At 50.6% G+C, this 24,313-nt stretch overlaps 1 protein-coding gene across 3 annotated transcripts in view; it reads right to left on the bottom strand.

Annotated features, from left to right (window-relative positions):
* The window catches only part of phactr2 (phosphatase and actin regulator 2), a 203,460-nt gene that overhangs the window by 81,312 nt on the left and 97,835 nt on the right, over positions 1-24,313 (bottom strand). For all 3 annotated transcript variants that reach the window (XM_085979209.1, XM_085979212.1, XM_085979210.1), the window contains exon 3: positions 22,769-22,849. In XM_085979209.1, coding sequence (XP_085835335.1) covers positions 22,769-22,849 — 81 coding nt within the window. The remainder of the gene's footprint in view (positions 1-22,768; positions 22,850-24,313) is intronic.

Genomic DNA, 24,313 nt, shown 5'->3' with positions numbered 1-24,313 from the left:
AGGAGGTTACAGAGATCTCAGTGGGTTGTAGGGCTGGAGGAGGTTACAGAGATAGGGAGGGTTGTAGGGCTGCAGGAGGTTACAGAGATCTCAGAGGTCTGTAGGGCTGGAGGAGGTTACAGAGATCTTGGAGGGTTGTCGGGCTGGAGGAGGTTACAGAGATCTCGGTGGGTTGTAGGGCCGGAGGAGGTTACAGAGATCTCGGAGGGTTGTTGGGGTGGAGGAGGTTCCAGAGATCTTGGAGGGTTGTAGGGCTGCAGGGGGTTACAGAGATCTCAGAGGGTTGTAGGGGCTGGAGGAGGTTACAGAGATCTCGGAGGGTTGTAAGGCTGGAGGATGTTACAGGGATCTCAGAGGGTTGTAGGGGCTGGAGGAGGTTCCAGAGATCTCGGAGGGTTGTAAGGCTGGAGGAGGTTACAGAGATCTCAGAGGGTTGTAGAGGCTGGAGGAGGTTCCAGAGATCTTGGTGGGTTGTAGGGCTGGAGGAGGTTACAGAGATCTTGGAGGGTTGTAAGGCTGGAGCAGGTTACAGAGATCTCAGAGGGTTGTAGGGGCTGGAGGAGGTTCCAGAGATCTCGGAGGGTTGTAAGGCTGGAGGAGGTTACAGAGATCTCAGAGGGTTGTAGGGGCTGGAGGAGTTTCCAGAGATCTCAGAGGGTTGTAGGGCTGGAGGAGGTTACAGAGATCTCGGAGGGTTGTAGAGCTGGAGGACGTTGCAGAGATAGGGACGGGCGAGGTCATGGATGGATTTGAAAACAAGGATGACATTTCACAGTAAAAACGCTTTGAAAGTTGTGACTTGTAACTTTCTTTTCTGTCGGACAATGATTATTACCCTATGACTGGGAAGGCCTGTACCAGCAAGCAGGAAGCCGCATTGCCGCCTTTCATCCACGGAGGTCCATGGCGTCCCGCACCTCTGGCAGCAGCTGTTTACATTGCTACTGTCTTCCCGGATCTACCAGGGAGACCAATTCTTCAGGTGGACCCATGGACCTCCCGAGACAGAGGGGCCACATCAGTTATCTGAGTGCTGTTTCGGGCACCTCATTACTGAGCGAGAGAAAGAGAGAAAGAGAGAAAAGAAAGAAATTACTTCTGAAGCTCAGTCGCTGTTGTAATGTATGAAATGCGACAGCTAATTTTGTGCACAGCAAGCTTCCACAACCAACAATTAAATATATAATCAATTATTCTGTTTTAGTGATGTTGGTTGAGGGATAAACATTGGCCAGGGTACTAGGGAGAACTCCCCTGCTCTACTTCGAATAGCGTAATCCACCTTAGAGGGCAGGCGGCGCATTTAACGCTTCATCTGAAAGATGGCACCTCTGACAGTGCGGCCCTCCCTCAGCACTGCACTGGAGTGTCAGCCTGGCTTTTTGTGCTCAAGTCTCTGGAGTGGGACTATGAACACCACAACCCTCTGACTCAGAGGCGAGGGTGCGGCCCACTGAGCCACAGCTGACACCTTGAAATTACAACTAGGATGATTTCAGGGATGGAAAGCTACAGTTTTGAGGAGAGACTCGAGATACTGGGACTATTTGCACTAGAGCAGATAAGGACAGGAGGAGATGAATAAAGGTTTTTAAAATTACAAAGAGTTTCAAAGGAGTGAATAGGGAAAGGCTATTTCCTGACAGGGGGATAATAGATAATTGATAACTGTCACTATGAGAGTGGAGAGAGTAATTGGGATAAATGTCTTTACACAGAGAGTTGTTAGAGCATGGAAGACGTGACTGAGGTTGGGAGCAATGCATCTTTTAAGGGAAGTTCGGGCAAATATTTGAAGCAGAGAAAGACACAGGGATATGGAGAGAACTTGAACGGTAGGAAGAGGCTTTGGACTGCATAAGCAAAGAACCGCCATAGACACGGTTGGCCAAATGGCCTCTTTCTGTGCCGTGAACCTCCAGGGCTTCACCTTCGAGCACTTCCCAAGGAGGGGCTGCAAGTCTGCCCCACCTCACTCCGTTGAAACCCCTCGCAATTTAAGATTAGCAAAGGGTTTGACAGGGTAGACGCAGAGAAGATGTCTCCACTTGTTGGGGAGCCCAACACTAGGGACCATCGGTGTAAGATAGTCACTAATAAATCCAATCGGGAATTCAGGAGAAACTTCTTTACCCAGAGGGTGGTGAGAATGTGGAACTCGCTACCACAGGGTGTGGTTGAGGCGAACAGCACAGATGCCTTTAAGGGGAAGCTGGATAAACACATGAGGGAGAAAGGAATAGAAGGATCTACTGATAGGGTGAGGTGAAGTAAGGTGAGAGGAGGCTGGTGTGGAGCATGAACACTGGGCCAAATGGCTGTAAATTCTGTGTAATTCTACATAATTTTAAAAACTCTTATTAAATTTCCCCTTAGCCTGCTCTGCTCCGGTGGAAATAGTCGTAGCACCGCAAGTCTCTCCTCAAAACTGTATGGTAATTGCAGCATTAGATGAAAACACGCTGAGCTTCCCAAAGGCGTGACTTATATACCAGTGAAAAGAAAAGTCCTGTTTCTTTCTCTCTCGCTTGGCGAATAGCTTTTCCTTGCTGCAGCTCCCATTTTTTCCTTTCTTCCCAGTCTGTGTGGGTTTGGCATGCTTCCTCCCCTTCAGTAAATTCTATTCACCATCCTCGCTTACAGAGGTGCTGAACTGGGATGAGCCGGGGACATGATTGCCAGGAGGAGCTGGCCCAGAACCTTGCAATGGGAAATCCCACCTCGTCGCTGAGTCAATAAAATGAGGCCCTTCATTGTTTGGAGGCTGACGATGCCATAAAACTCCCCATTCCGCATTGCTAAGCTAAGTAATCGCTGTCATTCCATGTTGCTAAGCAAAGATTTGCAATGAATTGTTTCATCTTACAAAGTCTCATGATCGTGATGAGGTCACAATGCCTCTCTCCTTGAATTGGGCAACAAGGACAAAATCATCACAAGTGATAATTTTAAAAAAGGGGGGGTTAAAGGGGTAAAGGCACCAGCTGGTGTATGGAGGTCAGTTGTCAGCAACAGCCCCAGTGCTCCAATTGGCTTCAGCGGTTCTGAGTTTGGGAATAAAAGAATAGGGCCAATTTTCCCAAACGCTATCCAGTGTGTGAGAGTGTGTGTGTGCGTGTGGGTGTGTGTGTGTGTGAGTGTGAGTGTGTGTGTGTGGGTGTGTGTGTGTGTGAGTGTGAGTGTGTGTGTGTGCGTGTGGGTGTGTGTGAGTGTGAGTGTGTGTGTGTGTGTGTGTGTGAGAGTGTGTGTGTGGGTGTGTGTGTGTGGGTGTGTGTGTGTGGGTGTGTGTGTGTGGGTGTGTGTGTGTGTGAGTGTGTGTGTGTGTGTGTGTGAGTGTGTGTGTGTGTGAGTGTGTGTGAGTGTGAGTGTGTGTGTGTGAGTGTGTGTGTGTGTGAGTGTGTGTGAGTGTGAGTGTGTGTGTGTGCATGTGGGTGTGTGTGTTTGAGTGTGTGTGTGTGCGTGTGGGTGTGTGTGAGTGTGTGTGAGTGTGAGTGTGTGTGTGTGCGTGTGGGTGTGTGTGTGTGAGTGTGAGTGTGTGTGTGTGCGTGTGGGTGTGTGTGAGTGTGTGTGAGTGTGAGTGTGTGTGTGTGCGTGTGGGTGTGTGTGTGTGTGTGTGCGTGTGGGTGTGTGTGAGTGTGTGTGAGTGTGAGTGTGTGTGTGTGAGTGTGTGTGTGTGTGAGTGTGTGTGTGTGAGTGTGTGTGTGTGAGTGTGTGTGAGTGTGTGTGTGTGAGTGTGAGTGTGTGTGTGTGCGTGTGGGTGTGTGTGAGTGTGTGTGAGTGTGAGTGTGTGTGTGTGAGTGTGTGTGAGTGTGTGTGTGTGCGTGTGGGTGTGTGTGAGTGCGTGTGAGAGTGTGTGTGTGTGAATGTGAGTGTGTGAGTGTGTGTGTGAGTGTGTGAGTGAGTGTGTGTGTGAGTGTGGGTGCGTGTGAGTGTGTGTGTGAGTGTGGGTGTGTGTGAGTGTGTGTGAGAGTGTGTGTGTGTGTGAGTGTGAGTGTGGGTGTGTGTGAGTGTGTGTGAGAGTGTGTGTGTGTGAGTGTGAGTGTGTGAGTGTTTGTGTGAGTGTGTGTGTGAGTGAGTGTGTGAGTGTGTGAGTGTGTGTGAGTGAGTGTGTGTGAGAGTGTGTGTGTGAGAGTGTGTGTGAGTGAGTGTGTGTGTGTGTGTGTGTGAGTGAGTGTGTGTGAGTGTGTGAGTGTTTGTGAGTGTGAGTGTGTGAGTGTTTGTGTGAGTGTGTGTGTGAGTGAGTGTGTGAGTGTTTGTGAGTGTGAGTGTGTGAGTGTTTGTGTGAGTGTGTGAGTGTTTGTGTGAGTGTGTGAGTGTTTGTGAGTGTGAGTGTGGGTGAGTATGTGTGAGTGTGATTTTGAATTCTCATCCTTCTTTTCAAAACCCTCCATGGCCTCAACACATCCTATCTCTGTAACCTCCTCAACCCTACAACTCTCCGAGATCTCTGCGCTCCTCCAATTTTGGCCTCTTGCGCATCCCCGATTTTAATCGCTCAACCATTGGCGGCCGTGCCTTTAGCTGCCTAGGCCTTAAGCGCTGGAATTCCCTGCCTCAACTTTTTGCACCTCTCTCTCCTCCTTTAAGACGCTCCTTAAAGCCGACCACTTTGACCGAGCTTTTGGTCACCTGTCCTGATGTGGCTCGGTGTCAAATTCTGTCTGATTTCTCTCCTGTGAGGTTTTACGATGTTAGAGGCGCTATATAAATGCAAGTTGTTGTTGTATCTTAGGTGGGCTGCTCATGAACCTGGAAAATCAGACATGTAAAAGTTCCAGCCCAGCTGTGTGTGGGAGCTTGCTGTGCGGAAGCTGACTGCTGCATTTCGTACATTACAACAGTGACTACACTTCAAAAAGTACTTCATTGGTTGTAAAGCGCTTTGGGACGTCCTGAGTTTGGGAAAGGAAGCTCTTTCTTTATTCCTGTTTCTGGTTTTCATTGGCACTGTTAGTTGGGTTGAAGCAACTATGAATCCTGGAGTCACACAGGATCTGTTCATCACTTCACTTCAAGCACCTGAGGGTGTAAGCTGTGTGTCTTTACAGGAGAGTGAAGCACTGGAAATGAGTAGCAGTCCACGGGGGGTTTTTAAAATGTATTCGTTCACGGGCTGTGGGCGTCGCTGACAAGGCCCAGCATTTATTGCCCATCCCTAATGCCCTTGAGAAAGTGGCGGTGAGCCGCCGTCTTGACCCGCCGCAGTCTGTGTGGTGAAAGTATTTCCACAGTGACTTTGTTGTAGCGGTTTGTTACAACTGAGTGTTTTGCTCGGCCATTTCAGAGGGCAGTTAAGAGTCAACCACATTGGTGTGGGACAGGAGTCACACATAGGCCAGACCGGGTAAGGACGGCAGATTTCCTTCGCTGAAGAACATTAGTGAACCAAATGGGTTTTTACAACAATCTGGTAGCTTGTGCAGAACACCTCCGTTCAGTCCGTAAGGATGACCCCGAGCTTCCGGTCGCCTGTCACTTTAATTCACCGCCCCATTCCCACTCAGACCTCACCGTCCTCGGCCTCTTGCATTGTTCCACGGAAGCTCAGCGTAAGCTACAGGAACAGCACCTCATCTTCCGATTAGGCACTTTACAGCCTTCCGCATTCAATATCGAGTTCAACAATTTCAGATCATAACCTCGGCCCCCATTTCACTTTTACTTATATTTTATCCACACCTTTGTTTTGGCCCTTTCCCCCCCCCCTTTCCTCTCTCCCACATGGCAGCTGTCTCTCATTCTGCCAGCGCATTTCACACCTAATCGAGAGCCGTCTTTTGTCTCTCCACTAGTCCTATCACCATCTCGTCTGGTTTTGAATACCTCTTAATGTTTCTTCACTTCTCTTTTGTTTTCTCCCAGCCTGGCCTTTCAATCTATTTCATTTCCAGTGCTTTTCCAGTCTTGACAAAGGGTTTGACCCGAAATGTTGACACTAATTTCTCTCCACGGATGTTGCCTGGCCTGCTGAGTTTTTCCAGCATTTTCTGTTGTTAATCTGGTAGCTTCATGGTCACCATTACTGACACTAGCTTTAATTCTAGATTTATTTAATTAACTGAATTTAAATTCCGCCATCTGCCGTGATGAAGAGTTGAACTCCCGTCTCCAGACTCTGGATTACTAGTATCAGTAACATAACTGTCATAAATCTCATCATCGAGAAACTACCTATGAAATAACACTGGACGGCCAGCTGGTGGCGCCGTCCAAGGAGCTTTCCAGGGACATTTTGTAAAGACAAGGAGCTAGTGAAGTACAACTAGACTTCCATGTTCTGAAACAAGTTGATTAAAGCCTTGCTTTATGCTCAAACCAAGTGCGTAGTGAGTTTTATTACGTCAATAACCACTACGCTACCGTACTCCTCGCCAGAGGTGACACAGTTAGGACACGGGCAGCAGAGCTTTCAATGAGCTGAAGTTTACGGAAGGTGGAAGACGTGACTCTCGGAAAACGGGTCTTTTTCCGAGTGGCAGGCAGTGACTAGTGGGGTACCGCAGGGATCGGTCCTAGGACCCCAGCTATTCACAATATATATTAATGACTTAGACGAGGGAACTAGATGTAATATCTCCAAGTTTGCAGACGACACAAAGCTGGGTGGGCGTGTGTGCTGTGAGGAGGAGAGTGGTGAACCTGCGGAATTCTCTACCACAGAAGGCAGTAGAGGTCAATTAATTAAATATATTCAAGAAGGAGTTGGATATATTTCTTAAGGCTAAAGGGATCAAGGGATATGGGGAGAAGGCAGGGACAGGGTACTGAGTTTGGATGATTAGCCATGATCGCATTGAATGGCGGAGCAGACTTGATGTGCCTCAATAAATCCGAGACTCGATGTTAGCGAAACAAAACAAGGCTTTTATTGACTTAGAAGGTAACACACAGAGGAGAATGTATCTTCCATCCAGAGGTCTGCCATACTGGATGTGCTGCAGGCTGGGCCAGCTTACATAGGAGCCAGGTATGGGCGGAGCCCTACACATAGTACAATACAATGGAAATGAAACTGAAACCAACCACAGTCACAGGCAGAGAAATACTGATGAGTGATGAATGGAATATTTCATCACATTCACCACTTCTATAGATTTAGTCTGTTCGGGGGTTTGATAGTCCTCTGCGACCGACGTGGCTGTTGTGGTGCCGCTGGTGTCGGCTGGGTGTCCCCGGTGGCCTCCTGGGTCTCTGCCAGGGGTGCCGCCAGGGTTGTTGAAGGGTTAGTTGGTGGGGGTACCATTGGTCGATGTTCTTCCGGGGGTGATGAAAGAGTAGTGGGTGGGTAAGAGTTGCTGTGGTTGTTGTTGCTGCTGTTGTCGTGGTTGTTGTCGTTACCGGCTGGGGCGACGTCTTTTATGGACACGGTGTCCTCCCTTCCGTCGGCGTGCTGGACATACGCGTATTGGGGGTTGGCGTGGAGTAGGTGCACTGACTCCACGAGAGGGTCCGTCTTGTGGCCCCTCACATGCCTTCGCACGAATACCGGACCTGGGGTGGAGAGCCATGACGGCATGGATACGCCTGAGGTGGATTTCCGGGGAAAGACAAACATTCGCTCGTGAGGCGTGGCATTAGTGGCAGTACACAATAGCGACCGTATCGAATGGAGCACATCTGGGAGGACTTCCTGCCAGCGGGAGATAGGGAGGCCTTTGGTCCTTAGAGCTAGAGTGACTGCTTTCCATACTGTCCCGTTCTCTCGCTCCACTTGACCGTTACCCCGGGGGTTGTAGCTGGTGGTACGGCTCGTGGCGATCCCCCTGGACAGCATGTACTGGCGTAGCTCTTCACTCATGAAGGACGCCCCCCTATCCGTATGGATGTAGCTCGGCATACCGAACAGGCAGAACAGGCTGTTGAGGCATTTAATGACCGTGGCGCTGGTCATGTCTGGGCAGGGGAAGGCGAATGGGAAACGAGAGTATTCGTCCACAATGTTCAGGAAGTAAACATTGCGGTCGACGGACGGGAGGGGGCCCTTGAAATCTAAGCTGAGCCGCTCAAAGGGCCGTGTAGCTTTGATTAAGTGGGCTCTATCTGGGCGGTAGAACCGAGGCTTGCACTCAGCGCAAGTGCGACAGTTCCTGGTCAGGGACCGAACTTCCTCAATCGAGTAGGGTAAGTTGCGGGACTTTATGAAGTGGAACAGCCGCGTGACCCCTGGGTGGCAGAGGTCATTGTGGAGGGTCTGTAGCCGATCCCCGGTGGCGCTGGCACACATCCCTCGTGAGAGGGCGTCGGGGGATTCGTTAAGGGCCCCTGACCGGTAAATGATGTCATAATCGAAGGTGGAGAGCTCGATCCGCCACCTAAGAATCTTGTCATTTTTAATCTTCCCCCTCTGTTTATTATTGAACATAAACGCTACCGACCGCTGGTCGGTAAGTAGGGTGAAGCGTTTGCCGGCTAGGTAGTGGCGCCAGTGGCGCACTGCCTCCACGATGGCTTGGGCCTCCTTTTCTACGGAGGAGTGTCTGATCTCGGGCCCTTGGAGGGTCCTTGAGAAGAAAGCTACGGGCCGCCCCGCCTGGTTGAGGGTGGCCGCCAAGGCAAAGTCAGACGCATCACTTTCCACTTGAAAGGGAGTGTTCTCGTCCACTGCCTGTAGCGTGGCCCGCTCAATATCCTGCTTAATGCTTTTGAAGGCGGCATGGGCCTCAGCAGAGAGCGGAAAAGAGGATGCTTTCAAGAGGGGGCGGGCTTTGTCGGAGTAGTTGGGGACCCATTGGGAATAATAAGAAAATAACCCCAGGCACCTTTTCAGGGCTTTGGGAGTGTTGGGCAGGGGCAGCTCCCGTAGGGGGCGCAATCGGTCGGGGTCTGGTCCGATTTCCCCATTCTCCACCACGCTGCCTAGTATGCAGAGGCGCGTGGTGTTGTAAACGCACTTGTCCTCGTTGTAGGTGAGGTTGAGTTTTTGTGCGGTTTTCAGGAACCTCTCGAGGTTCGAGTCGTGATCCTGCTGGTTGTGACCGCAGATGGTGACGTTGTCGAGGTAGGGGAAGGTTGCCTGCAAGTGGTAGTCATCGACCATGCGGTCCATCTCCCTCTGGAAGACCGAGACCCCATTCGTCACCCCAAAGGGGACTCTGAGGAATTGGTAGAGGCGTCCGTTTGCCTCGAAGGCGGTGTACGGGCGGTCCTCTGGTCTGATAGGGAGCTGGTGGTACGCTGACTTGAGGTCGATGGTGGAGAACACCCGGTATTGGGCGATTTGGTTCACCATTTCTGATATGCGGGGTAGCGGGTAGGCGTCTAGTTGGGTGTACCTGTTGATCGTTTGGCTATAGTCGATCACCATCCGTTTCTTCTCGCTACCCCTTACCACCACCACTTGGGCGCGCCACGGGCTATTGCTGCGTTCAATAATGCGCTCTTTCAGGAGCCTGTCTACCTCGGTCGCGATAAACCGCCTGTCCTCCCAGCTGTACCTCCTGCTTTTGGTCGCTATTGGCCGGCAGCTAGGGGTAAGGTTCGTGAATAGCGAAGGCGGCTTTACCTTCAGGGTAGCCAGACCGCACACTGTGAGGGGTGGCTGGGACCCACTGTAATTGAGCGTGATGCTTTGGTGGTAGCACTGGAAATCCAGGCCCAAGATCATGCTCGCACATAGATTCTTCATGATTAATACTTTAAAATTATCGTATACAGTTCCGTTAACGGACAATTGTACCGTGCAGTAACCCATAATGGTCGATGTCTGGGTTTTATCAGCCATAGAGATGGTACCCCGAGTAGGGACCACCTTTAGGGAGAGTTGTTGTGCCAGTTCAGGGTGGATAAAACTCTCCGTGCTTCCACTGTCAATTAAACATTTAACCCTGCACCCGTTTACCTCGATGTCCACCATTGATTTGGATAGCGGGTGCGGCCTGGTCTGGTCCACTGTGACCGATGCCACTGTAGGGCCCTGATCGAGACAAGATGGCGTCCACGCTGTCTGCTCACAAGATGGCGGACCCCACGAGGTCGGGCAAGATGGCGTCCAAGATGGCCGCTCCCACGGCGCACACGCGGCGGTGGCGGGTTTTCCGGCGGGGTTCCCTCTGCACACCTTCCCGAAGTGCCCCTTCTTACCGCACTTAAAGCAGGTGGTGCCTTTCGCCGGGCACAGGTTTCTGGTGTGCTTCGGCTGCCCGCAGAAGTAGCAGTTGGGTCCCCGACGCGTCACGGCTGTCGTAGGGCTTCTGGGGGGAGAGCGGGGCCCCGACGGTGTCGGGCTGCCGGGCGGGGAAGATGCCTTCCAAGATGGCGGCGCCCTTGGTGCACACGTGGCGGCGTGGATGGCGCGGGCTGAAGAGTAGGCGTCCGAGTTTCTCTGGGCCACATCCAGGGATCGTGCTGTGTCCGCAGCCTGTTTCAGGTCCAATCCCGTTTTTTCCAGCAGTCTCTGCCGGATGTAAGTGGAGCTGAGGCCTGTGATAAAGGCATCGCGAACAAGCTCGTCAGTGTACACTGCGGCTTTTACATCTTGGCACTTGCAGTCTTTGCCAAGCATTTTCAGGGTGCCTAGGAACTCCTCCACCGATTCCCCAGGTCGCTGTGCGCGAGTAGCGAGCAGATGCCTAGCATACACCTCATTCGTAGGCTGCTGGTAATGCGCCTTTAAGATGTTGCAGGCGGCCGGGTACGTGTCGGCGTCTTGGATGAGGGGGTAAACCCAATTCCGCAGAATTCCGAGTTTCATACTCGCAGCGTCCGTAGCGTCTTTGACGGCTGCGGAATTGTCCAGGAAGAATTCCATACACATAAACCAGTGTCCGAAGCGTGCCGATGCGTCCGAAGCATGCTGGTCCAAATCCAAACGTTCGGGTTTCAAGAGTTGATCCATTGTGTTGAAAATTAAGTCAATAAAATTGATGTGCCTCAATAAATCCGAGACTCGATGTTAGCGAAACAAAACAAGGCTTTTATTGACTTAGAAGGTAACACACAGAGGAGAATGTATCTTCCATCCAGAGGTCTGCCGTACTGGAGGTGCTGCAGGCTGGGCCAGCTTACATAGGAGCCAGGTATGGGCGGAGCCCTACACACAGTACAATACAATGGAAATGAAACTGAAACCAACCACAGTCACAGGCAGAGAAATACTGATGAGTGATGAATGGAATATTTCATCACAAGGCTCGAGGGGCCGAATGGCCTACTCCTGCTCCTATCTTCTATGTTTCTATGAAGTTTACGGAGGGTGGAAGGTGTGAGGCCGGCCCGGAGAGCGTCAGAATCATCATGTCTGGAGGTGACAAACGCCTGGATGAGAGTTTCAGCAGTTGTCTGCATGCACAGCGCTGAGAAAAACAGGCCAATTAAACTAAAAGAAGATCAACCTGTGGTTGCCATAGGGATAAATGAGCCAGCGGTGATCAGATTCTCACTTTGCCTTGACCCCTCTCCTTATCCCTTCTTTCATTAAACAGAAGGTGCACAAGCTAGTCACAAAAGGACTGTTTTTTGAAAGAGGAGCGTTGATTTTTTAATAGAGACTAAAATCAAATCCGAATCAAAAGGAACATTTTTCAATTTGAGGCGTTGCCGGACCGAGAGCCAATGTAGGTCAGCGAGCACAGGGGGTGATGGGTGAACAGGACTCGGTGCGAGTTAGGACACGGGGCAGTGAGCACAGGGGGAGATGGGTGAACGGGACTTGGTGCGAGTTAGGACACGGGGCAGTGAGCACAGGGGGAGATGGGTGAACGGGACTGGGTGTGAGTTAGGACACGGGGCAGTGAGCACAGGGGGTGATGGGTGAACAGGACTCGGTGCGAGTTAGGACACGGGGCAGTGAGCACAGGGGGTGATGGGTGAACGGGACTCGGTGCGAGTTAGGACACGGGGCAGTGAGCACAGGGGGTGATGGGTGAATGGGACTCGGTGCTAGTTAGGACACGGGGCAGTGAGCACAGGGGGTGATGGGTGAACGGGACTCGGTGCGAGTTAGGACACGGGGCAGTGAGCACGGGGGGTGATGGGTGAACGGGACTCGGTGCGAGTTAGGACACGGGGCAGTGAGCACAGGGGGTGATGGGTGAACGGGACTGGGTGTGAGTTAGGACACGGGGCAGTGAGCACAGGGGGTGATGGGTGAACGGGACTCGGTGCGAGTTAGGACACGGGGCAGTGAGCACAGGGGGTGATGGGTGAACGGGACTCAGTGCGAGTTAGGACACGGGGCAGTGAGCACAGGGGGTGATGGGTGAACGGGACTGGGTGTGAGTTAGGACACGGGGCACTGAGCACAGGGGGTGATGGGTGAACGGGACTGGGTGTGAGTTAGGACATGGGGCAGTGAGCACAGGGGGTGATGGGTGAACGGGACTGGGTGTGAGTTAGGACACGGGGCAGTGAGCACAGGGGGAGATGGGTGAGATGGGTGAACGGGACTCGGTGTGAATTAGGACACGGGGCAGCAGAGTTTTGGATGAGCTGAAGTTTATGGAGGGTAGAAGCTGGGAGGCCGGGCAGGGGAGTGTTGGAATAGCCGAGTCTGGGGGTAACAAAGGGATGGATGAGGGTTTCAGCAGCAGATGGGATGAGGCGGGGGCGGAGATGGGCGATGTTATGGAGGTGGAAGCAGGCAGTCTTCTTGCGCATCCCTGATTTTAATCGCTCCACCATTGGCGACCTCACTTTCAGCTGCCTCTGCCCTAAGCTCTGGAATTCCCTGCCTAACCCTCCATGCCGCACCACCTTACTCTCTGCCTTTAAGACTCTCCTTAAAACCCAATTCTTCCTGTTCTAATATCTCCTTATATGGCTCAGTGTCAAATTTTGATCGATAACGCTCCTGTGAGTTGTTTTACTACTTTAAAGGCGCTATATAAATACAAGTTGCTGTTACTGTTATTCTCAATGTTTAGCTAGAGCTAATGGTGTGAGGGCTGCAAGTGAAGCCATTGATGGAGATATTCTGGCTACAATTGGACAGGCAAGAGTGGAACCATGTGAGGGCAGTCCCAGCGAGCTGGACGACAAAAGAGAGGTGACGGACAAAGGTGGTATGTTCCACCATATCACAGGCTGTAGAGAGATCGAGGAGAACAAGGAGTGATATGGCCCCATGATGACAGCCACAGAGAATGTCATTGTTTTTATTGATTAAAAAAGTCAGGAGGTGAGACACTTGCCGCAAAATACCCAGCCTCTGACCTGCTCTTGTTGCCACAGTATTTATGTGGCTGGTCCAGTTAAGTTTCTGGTCAATGGTGACCCCCCATGATGTTGATGGTGGGGGATTCGGCGATGGTAATGCTGTTGAATGTCACGGGGCAGTGGTTCGACTCCCTCTTGTTGGAGATAGTCATTGCCTGGAACTTGTGTGGCGCGAATGTTATCTGCCACTTTTCAGCCCAAGCCTGACTGTTGTCCAGGTCTTGCTGCATGCGGGCATGGACTGCTTCATTATCTGAGGAGTTGCGAATGGAACTGAGCATTGTGCAGTCATCAGTGAACATCCCCAATTCTGACCTTAGATGGAGAGGAGGTCATTGATGAAGCAGCTGATGATGGTTGGACCTAGGACACTGCCCTGAGGAAGTCCTGCTGATTAGGGCCATTGTAGTGCTATGGGAGGAATGGAAACCTGATTCATGAGATTATGTCAGATAGTAACTGGCATGGAAAAGCTTAATCTGGAATATTACTTCAGATTAAAGTGTGGGAATAGGACAAGAAGACAGAGGTTCAAACTAGCAAAAGGTAACTTTAGAGCGAGTATCAGCAAGTTTTTCACCACTTAGAATGGACTGTCAGATGGATTGGTGGAGACAAAAAGTATATAGGAGCCAATTAGATGCAGCAATGCTGGAAGGGTAGGGTGGCTCTGGATGGAGTCTGTTAAGATGGGCTGAATGGCCTTCCTCGTCCGTAAGTATCCTATGAATCTGGCATTTTACAGCTTCTTGGAGTATTCTTTTAAGCAAAGAGAAGTCTAGAAAAGGTCTTTAAATTATGAAGGGGTTCGATAGGTTAGATGTAGAGAAGATGTTTCCACTTGTGGGGGAGGCTAAAACTAGAGGCCATCAATATAAGATAGTCACTAATAAATCCAATAGAGAATTCAGCAGAAACATCTTTACTCAGAGTGTGGTGAGAATGTGGAACTCGCTACCACAGGGAGTGGTTGAGGCGAACAGCACAGATGGATTTAAGGGGATGCTGGATAAACACACGAGGGTGAAAGGAATAGAAGGATATGCTGATGGGGCAAGATGAAGAGGGGTGGGAGGAGGCTCGTGTGGAGCATGAACATCAGCACAGACCAGTTGGGCCGAATGGCCTGTTTCTGTGCCGTACAATAATGCAATTCTGTGTAAAAGCCCATTAGTGACTTCATTGCCAAAGAGGATGCGCGGTTAGTGGGAGTGTTTTTAGCCTGCGTTCACGCTCCCTCTCACACAGCTCACTTCCTCATTCATGAACATAAGGAAATCCTGATTTTAGTCCCAGTTCCCCATTCCCTGCACAGTCAAAATGTCCAACCAACTCACACACGTGAGGGCAGTTTCTGTATCCAACTCCTCCGCACCCTTACCACAGAAGGTCTAATCAAGCAACATTTACATCTGTCCTGTCTCATTGTCTTTGAAGCTGGGTTCCTCAGACAGCTGGCGAGGAGTTTCATTGACGAAACATAGAAGCATAGAAGGTAGGAGCAGGAGTAGGCCATTCGGCCCCTCGAGCCTGCTCTGCCATTCAATGCGATCATGGCTGATCATCCAAATTCAGTACCCTGCTTTCTCCCCATATCCCTTGATCCCTTTAGCCTTAAGAAATATATCCGACTCCTTCTTGAATATATTTAATGAATTGGCCTCTACTGCCTTCTGTGGTAGAGAATTCCACAGGTTCACCACTCTCTGGGTGAAGAAATTCCTCCTCATTTCTGTCCTAAATGGCTTACCCCTTATTTTTAAATTGTGACCCCTGGTTCTGGACTCCCCGACCATCGGGAACATCCTTCCTGCATCTAGTCTGTCCAGTCCTGTCAGAATTTTATAAGTTTCAATGAGATCCCCTCTCATTCTTCTAAACTCCAGCGAGTAGAAGCCCAATCGACCCAATCTCTCCTGATACGTCATTCCTGCCATCCCAGGTATCAGTCTGGTGAATCTTCGCTGCACTCCCTCCATGGCAAGAACATCCTTCCTCAGATAAGGTGACCAAAACTGCACACAATACTCAAGATGTGGTCTCACCAAGGCCCTGTACAAATGCAGCAAGACATCCTTGTTCCTGTACTCAAACCCTCTCGCTACGAAGGCCAACATACCATTTGCCTTCTTAACCGCCTGCTGCACCTGCATGCTTACCTTCAGCGACTGGTGCACAAGAACACCCAGGTCTCGTTGCACTTCCCCTTCTCCCAATCTATTGCCATTCAGATAATAATCTGCCTTCCTGTTTTTGACACCAAAGTGGATAACCTCGCATTTATCCACGAATGCTCACTTTATTTTCCCGAGCCACCATATGCTTTCTGAGAGGGGTTGGGAATGCCGGAGTAGCAGCAGATCAATTCCCCGTGGTGTGGGGAGTGATCCAGTTTAGTTTCCTCATCACAGGTTCGCGGTAGTCCTCACCATACAGTTATGCCTCACGAGATCACAAGATCATTGCCAAAGAGGAAGGCGATCTTAGTTCATCCATAGAATCATACAGCACAGAAGGAGGCCATTCGGCCCATCATGCCTGTGCCGGCTCTTTGAAAGAGCTCTCCAATTAGTCCCACTCCCCCCTGCTCTGTAACTTTTTCCCCTTCAAGTATTTATCCATTTCCCTTTTGAAAGTTACTGTTGAATCTGCTTCCACCGCACTTTCAGGCAGTGAAGTTCGAGTGAGATCTGAATGCACCCCCACGTTAGAGTGGCAAAACTCCACCACTGGCGCACCGTGGCTGCAGTGTGTACCACCTACAAGATGCACTGCAGAAACTCGCCAAGGCTTCTTCGACAGCACCTCCCAAACCCGCGACCTCTACCACCTAGAAGTTCAAGGGCAGCAGGCGCATGGGAACACCACCACCTCCAAGTTCCCCTATAAGTCACACACCATCCTGACTTGGAAGTATATCGCCGTTCCTTCATCGTCGCTGGGGCAAAATCCTGGAACTCCCTCCCTAACAGCACTGTGGGAGTACCTTCACCACACGGACTGCAGCGGTTCAAGAAGGCGGCTCACCACCACCACCTTCTCAAGGGCAATTAGGGATGGGCAATAAATGCTGGCCTTGCCAGCGACACCCACATCCCAGGAACGAATAAAAGAAAAAGACCCAGAGGGGGAGATGAGAATTATTTTACGCAGCGAGTTGTTGTGATCTGGAACGCGCTGCCTGAAAGGGCAGTGGAAGCAGATTCAATAGTAACTTTCAAAAGGGAATTGGGTAAATACTTGAAAAGGAGAAATGTGCAGGGCTGTGGGGAAAGAGCAGGGGTGAGTGGGACTAATTGGAGAGCTCTTTCAAAGAGCTGGCACAGGCACGATGGGCAGAATGGCCTCCTTCTGTGCTGCGAGATTCTATGACTCTAATTGTTTTTTTAATAATTTCTGGGCTTTTCCGCCAGTACATGCACACACTAAGTCACACTCACTCTCTCTCTCTCTCTCCGTCCATCATTTCCCTGCTTCATACTTCAAGATGGGGCAACATTCCCCTTTGTCACACTTGGCTGAGGAACATCTCACTGCTCCAAGAAGGCCCAGCTTTGATCCCTGGTCTCTGTTGCATTAGAGTGGCTGCTAAGGGGCATTGTACTTAGCTTTAGTGCCCTGGGTTAAAGAGGGGGACAATCAACCCACTGACCCATGCTGCACATTTTAGAAGTCTGGTAAAGACAGGTTTGAGCCTGGCTAGGATGCCTTCACAGTCGAATGACCTGCTGACTCACGCACGAAGCGCTACCTTGTAAAGTGACCAGAGGGCACCATATGGGACATTACCTTAAAATTAGAGCTAGGCCGTTCAGGGGTGGTATCAGTAAACACTTCTTCAACAACAACAACATGTATTTATATAGCACCTTTAATGTAGTAAAATGTCCCAAGGTGCTTCACAGGAGCGATTACCAAACAAAATTTGTCACCGAGCCACATAAGGATAAATTAGGGCAGGTGACCAAAAGCTCGGTGAAAGGCGTCGGTTTTAAGGAGCGTCTTAACGGAGGATAGAGTGATAGAGAGGTGGAGAGGTTCAGACAGGGAATTCCAGAGCTTAGGGCCCAGGCAACAGAAGGCACGGCCGCCAATTGTTGAGGCTGGGGGGGGTCAGTTGAAAATTTGAAAACTGAGATCGATAGATTTTTGTTAGGTAAGGGTATTAAGGGTTACAGAACCAAGGTAGGTAGATGAAGTTAAAATAAAAATCAGGCGTGATCTAACTGAATGGTGGAACAGGCTCGAGGGGCTGAATGGCCTCCTCCTGTTCCTATCTTCCATATCCCTGCGAGGAGCACACAGAAAACTAGCAAAAACAAGAGACTAATTCTTTGTGTTTGATTTTTTGAAAGAGGATGAGATGCCATGGCTCTCACTTTCAAGAGAAGCCCTGACAGCGAGCCTTGTACTTCATTGAACAAGACAACAATAAATTCAGTGACTATAGTCTCCTAGTAACCGATTAAGGTTCTGACGCAGCCTCACCTTTCTTCCTTTATCCACAGGTGTTGCCTGACCTACTGAGTGTCTCCAGCAGATACTTTGCCTTTATAATCAATATAAAGTATGTTGTTGTATAAAGGCTGGAGGAATGAGCTGCTCCTCCCCCGCCAACTGCGGAGGCGCTGAGTGAGATCCTGCGACCCAACCAAACCATCACTTGGTGCCGTAACATTGAGCATTTCACATGAGGAGAAATCTTTTCACCCAGAGGGTGGTGGAGGTCTGAATCTCACTGCCTGAAAGGGTGGTAGAGGCAGAGACCCTCATCGCATTTAAAAAGTGCCTGGATTTGCACTTGAACCTACAGGGCTACGGACCAAGAGCTGGGCAGTGGGATCAGGCTGGAGAGCTCTTTTTCGGCCGGCGTGGACACGATGGGCCGAATGGCCTCTTTCTGTGCCCTAAATTCCTACAATTTTGTGATCTCCGCACTAAGGTAAACGAGATTTCTTCACCAATTGTAGGCGGGCATTCTTCACCCCAGCAGAGAAACTCCTGGTGAACTATAAGCCAAACACTGGAGTGACCCTGTCAAAAAATATTGGGGGGGCGGAGGGTAGGCGGGAATGTGGAGTAATCAGATCAGCCATGATCTTATTGAATGGCGGAGCAGGCTCGAGGGGCCGAGTGGCCGACTCCTGCTCCTAGTTCGTATGTTCGTGTGTAAAAAGATATCGCGCTCCAATTACGATCGTTGTCCAACCTCGTCACGGCTTCACGATTAACTTTATAAAAAGAGGCTTGGTGATGAAGAGAAGTTTCGGTTCCACAGAGAGAGGTTAAGGGGACGAATCCAACCAAGTCGGACAAAGTATGCAGCGGTGCAGGGTTACCCCAGAGCATCGCATAAGTTGAACATTGAAAAGGAGTTCCACGGGACATGAATTTAGATTGGCGAGTTTAAAAACTGACGTCGAAAGGAAATTCTTCCATTCAAAGGTGCAAATGTTGAGCACAATTGGCCAGGTTGGGTAGCAAAGGGGGCATCAGGGATACTGCAAATGAGGCTGGTGCTGTAACGGGCTGATAATGTGCCCGGGGACATTTCCCTACCTTAAATACACGTTGTTGTTGCTGCTGTTAAGCCGAGGCCCCGTCTACTCTCTCAGGTGGACATAAAAGATCCCATGGCACTATTCAAAGAAGAGCAGGGGAGCTCTCCCCGGTGTCAATTTTAAAATTCTCATCCTTGTTTTCAAATCCCTCCATGGCCCTCGCCCCTCCCTATCTGTGTAACCTCCTCCAGTCCCACAAACCCCACCTCCCCCACCCCCGGGATCTCTGCACTCCTCTAATTCTGACCTCTTGCACATCCCTGATTTCCTTCACTCCATCACTGGCGGCCGTGCCTTCAGCTGCCTGGGCCCCAGGCTCTCGAAATCCCTCCCTAAACCTCTCCACCTCTCTACCTCTCTTTCCTCCTTTAAGACGTTCCTTAAAACTTGCATTTGCAAAGCCCCTTTTCCCATCCTCAGGACATCCCAAAGCTCTTTACACCCATTGAAGTACCTCTTTGACCAGGCTTTTGGTCATCTATCCTAATATTTCCTTATGTGGCTCGGTGTCAAATATTATGAACTTCAGGTCTCCACGGGTGAGTACGCACGAGGTACTCACCCGTAGGCCCAATGCCGGTTTCCTGCACGCACTGCGCATGCACGGGAAACCAGCACTTCCGTTCCCTGAAAGGAGGGGTTAAGAGGTCGAACGCGTGCGCCGGAGAGGCTGCGCGTGCGCGTGCGCATCGAACTTACTTTTTTTTCCAGGTTTTCCCGGGAGGGTAAGTCTCCAGAATTTACACATTTAAAAAGCAGGCGTAAGGCCTGCTTTTTACAAGGTAAGTGGTGAATTAATTAAAATTAAAACTTTTTCGACAGGTTTATTATTTTTAAATACTTTAAAGCAAGGTAAGTTTATTTTTAGCCCCGTTAGAAAATAAAATTATTTTTTTCAAAAATTTTAATTATTGTTTAAAATAGTTATTTCATGTAATTTATAGTTTATTTAAAAAATGTGATTTAAAAAAAAAATTATTTGAAGATTTAGTGATGTTTTGGAGCCCGTAGTATTTATAAGTTTTGACAGCTCTTCCTGTCAAACTTATGAATGGAGCATTCCCTGCTCCAATTGGCTCCCCATGGCCCACATGATCCCAGGGGACACATTGAACTAACTGTGCCCCTGGGATACGCAAGCACTGCGCGCCGGCAGCTGGAGGAGGCCCAGGATCGGAATTCCACGGGGGCCCACAGCTCAACGGCCAGCGCGCAAGGTAAGTGCAGGTCGGGGGCTTGCACCTGCAGGAAGCCTCCGACCTGAATTTCTGGGTCATTGTCTGATGACGCTCCTGTGCAGCGTGTTGGACATATTACTACATTAAAGGCGTTATATAAATATAAGTTGTTGTTGTCTCGGTTTAATATTTATTCGCTCAAATGTCATCACTGAAACAAAGTATCGAGCCATTTATTTAATTGCTGTTTGTGGGAGCTTGCTGTGCGCAAATTGGCTGTCACGTTTCCTACATTACAGCAGTGACTAAACTTCAAAAAGTACTTCACTGGCTGTGAAGCGCTTTGGGACGTCCTGAGGATGGGAAAAGCAAGTCTTTCTTTCTCACCAAACGTTACCCGCAAAAGCAAAAACTATATTTAAACAGTAGTACCCTCAGGAAGAATTTAAAAAAGAATTGACTTAACCATAAAACTGAAGATGTGCAGATTCCGTTAACCCATTCAGTGCTGAAATCCCAACTGCGCGACACTCCCACTGCAGCCCCTCTCCTGGGCTGAGTTGCTTATGTTAGCTGTGCAGAGTGGATTCATCCTTTACCAAGACCAACAACAACTGGCATTTATATAGCACCTTTAATGTGGTAAAACATCCCAAGGTGCTTCACAGGAGCGTTAGCAAACAAAATTTGACACCGAGCCACATAAGGATAAATTAGGGCAGGTGACTAAAAGCTTGATCAAAGAGGTAGGTTTTAAGGAGCATCTTAAAGGAGGAGAGAGAGGTAGCGAGGCGCAGAGGTTTAGGCAGGGAATTCCAGAGCTTAGGGACAAGGCTACAGAAGGCACGGTCACCAAAGGTGGAGCGATTATAATCAGGGATGCTCAAGAGGGCAGAATTAGAGGAGCGCAGATATCTCGGGGGGTTGTGGGGCTGAAGGAGATTACAGAGATAGGGAGGGGCGAGGCCATGGAGGGATTTGAAAACAAGGATGAGAATTTTGAAATCGAGGTGTTGCTTAACCGGGAGCCAATGTAGGTCAGCGAGCACAGGGGGTGATGGGCGAACGGGACTTGGTGCGAGTTAGGACACGGGCAGCCGAGTTTTGGATGAGCTGAAGTTTACGGAGAGTGGAACGTGGGAGGCCGTCCAGGAGTGCGTTGGAATAGTCGAGTCTGGAGGTAACAAAGGCATAGACGAGGGTTTCAGCAGCAAGTGAGCTGAGGCAGGGGCGGAGATGGGCAATGTTACGGAGGGTTAAAGGAGCAGATTCGTGAGAATCATCTTAATTACAGGTTCACACGCTCGAGGAGAAGAAAGCTTTCGTGCTGAAATTTATTTTCCTTCAAAAAGCAGAAAGAAAGAAAAAAAAAACTCACTTCCTGACAATCTCAACTGTGAAAGAGAGGAAACCCGAACAGGAAATGGCGACCAAAGTTTACACAGAGTCAAGTTCAACTCCAAGCAGCAGAGATAAAATGTTGAACTCAGAGCCTTGGTGCTGTATCACAGGAAGTGCAGTCAGTGGGGAGAGGGCGAGATACTTAAGGACATACAATCATATTTTACAGATTGTTCATTTTTAGCCAATCTTACTGACAAATCAATATTTTTGAATGATCGAAAAGGGCAGTCAAGACTGGTAACTATGGCTGACGCTGTGTCGCGCAGTTGTCATCTGGGATTCTGGGGGCGGAGGGGCGCAAACACAGAGATAGCCCATCCCTCCTAGTTCACACCCGCTTGCTGGTGCATGTGTTCGGCTACCAGCCAGCTCAGGCCTGTACCGCCCAGGAAAACCACCAGATTCCTCAGACCCCGGTGCTTCCAGGAGCCACTAAGGTTAATGCAGATGCTGAATCGGCTGCCATGCATTGCCTCTTGCAACACCACTCGGGTATATTTCAGAGAAAGCTGGCTTAAATACATATGAATGCTGCTTTTCGATTGCCCAATATCCATCACTACTATTTTAAATCTTTCGTATAACACACGTCAAAGGCAGGAAGGAAGGAAAGAAAGAAAAAAAGACTTGTATTTATACAGCGCCTTTCGCAACCACAGGATGTCCCAAATCGCTTTACAGCCAATGAAGTACTTTTTGAAGTGTAGTCACTGTTGTAATGTAGGAAACGTAGCAGCCAATTTATGCACAGCAAGATCCCACAAGCAGATATATGACCAGATAATCTGTTGTTAGTGATGTTGACTGAGGGATAAACATTGGCCCAGGACACCAGGGAGAACTCCCCTGCTCTTCTTCAAAATAGTGCCACGGGATCTTTTACATCCACCCGAGAGAGCAGGCGGGGCCTCGGGTTAAGGTAGAGTGGATGGGAAGGACCTATTTCCCTTCACAGAAGGGTCAGTAACCAAGGGGCATAGATTTAATGTAATTGGTCGGAGGTTGAGAGGGGTTTTGAGGAGAAATTGTTTCACCCGGAGGGTGGTGGGGGTCTGGAACTCACTGCCTGAAAGGGTGGTAGAGGCAGAAACCCTCATTGCATTTAAAAAGTACTTGGATATGCACTTGAAGTGCCGTAACCTACAGGGCTACGGAGCAAGAGCTGGTAAGTGGGATTAGGCTGGATCGCTCTTTGTCGGTCGGCACAGGCACGGTGGGCCAAATGGTCTCCTTCTGTGCCGTAAATTTCTGTGATTCTATTAACATCTCATCTGAATGCTTTAAATGCACACAAAAAAATGGCCACAATTTATTGTCCCACATTTTGCAGGAACCATTGTCCATTTACTTCATTGTAGCGCACACATATCTACCACATCTACTGACTCAGCAACAGCGTGGGAGGTCACCCCCTCTGTTTACCTACAGTGAGACTTTCTCTCTCTCTCTGCAGCTCACAGCAGTGTGACTCACCCTGAGCAGGAGTCTCCTTCAGAACGCCTCTCCTTATCAGCTCCTCCCGAGTCTGTCGCATTGAGATTTTCCTCTCCAACACTAAGATAAAGAGGGTGAAAAGAGAAAGAGACAGAACATTAATTTAAATCCAGCACATTATTAATCAATAAGAGATCTCTTCTGGTGGTCTGCATTCGGAGAACACCCCAAACCTCCTATAACAGAAGGTGCAAGCTCAGAGTTAGCCTGTAACAAGGACAAGTACATATCATCGGTACAGCTCAAAGTCCGTCAAAGTGGGGATTAAGACCATAAGAATTATGAGCAGGAGTCGGCCACATGGCCCCTCGAGCCTGCTCCACCACACGGCCCCTCGAGCCTGCTCCGCCATACGGCCCCTCAAGCCTGCTCCGCCGCATGGCCCCTCGAGCCTGCTCCGCCGCACGGTCCCTCGAGCCTGCTCCGCCGCACGGCCCCTCGAGCTTGCTCCGCCACACGGTCCCTTGAGCCTGCTCCGCCACACGGCCCCTCGAGCCAGCTCCGCCACACGGTCCCTCGAGCCTGCTCCGCCACACGGCCCCTCGAGCCTGCTCTGCCACACGGCCCCTCGAGCCTGCTCCGCCATACAGCCCCTCGAGCCTGCCCCGCCACACGGCCCCTCGAGCCTGCTGCGCCACACGGCCCCTCGAGCCTGCTCCGCCGCACGGCCCCTCGAGTCTGCTCCGCCGCATGGCCCCTCGAGCCTGCTCTGCCATACGGCCCCTCGCGCCTGCTCCGCCAGATGGCCCCTCGAGTCTGCTCCGCCGCACGACCCCTCGAGTCTGCTCCGCCGCATGGCCCCTCGAGCCTGCTCTGCCATACGGCCCCTCGCGCCTGCTCCGACAGATGGCCCCTCGAGCCTGCTCCGCCACACGGCCCCTCAAGCCTGCTCCGCCACACAGCCCCTCGAGCCTGCTCCGCCGCACGGCCCCTCGAGCCTGCTCTGCCGCAGGGCCCCTCGAGCCTGCTCCGCCATACGGCCCCTCGAGCCTGCTCCGCCATATGGCCCCTCGAGCCTGCTCCGCCATACGGCCCCTCGAGCCTGCTCTGCCATAGGGCCCCTCGAGCCTGCTCCGCCACACGGCCCCTCGAGCCTGCTCCGCCGCACGGCCCCTTGAGCCTGCTCTGCCATACGGCCCCTCGAGCCTGCTCCGCCATACGGCCCCTCGAGCCTTCTCCGCTGCACGGCCCCTCGAGCCTGCTCTGCTGCACGGCCCCTCGAGCCTGCTCTGCTGCACGGCCCCTCTAGCCTGCTCCACCACACGGCCCCTCGAGCCTGCTCCGCCATTCAATAAGATCAACTTTACTTTCCCACCCGATCTCCATATCCCTTAATAGTACAGTGCGGTAGCATAGTGGTTAGTCCAGTGGCCTAGACTAACCATCCGCAGACACGAGCTGGGGAATTTAAATTCAGTTCATTAAATAAATCTGGAATAAAAAGCTAGTCTCAGTAATGGTGACCATGAAACTATCGGATTGTCATAAAAACCCATCTGGTTCACTAATGTCCTTTAGGGAAGG

The sequence above is a fragment of the Somniosus microcephalus genome, chromosome 3 (assembly GCF_052327205.1).
Source record: "Somniosus microcephalus isolate GS21.2 chromosome 3, FLI_Smic_1.0, whole genome shotgun sequence".
NCBI lineage: Eukaryota > Metazoa > Chordata > Chondrichthyes > Squaliformes > Somniosidae > Somniosus > Somniosus microcephalus.
This window is presented reverse-complemented; position numbering and strand designations above follow the sequence as displayed.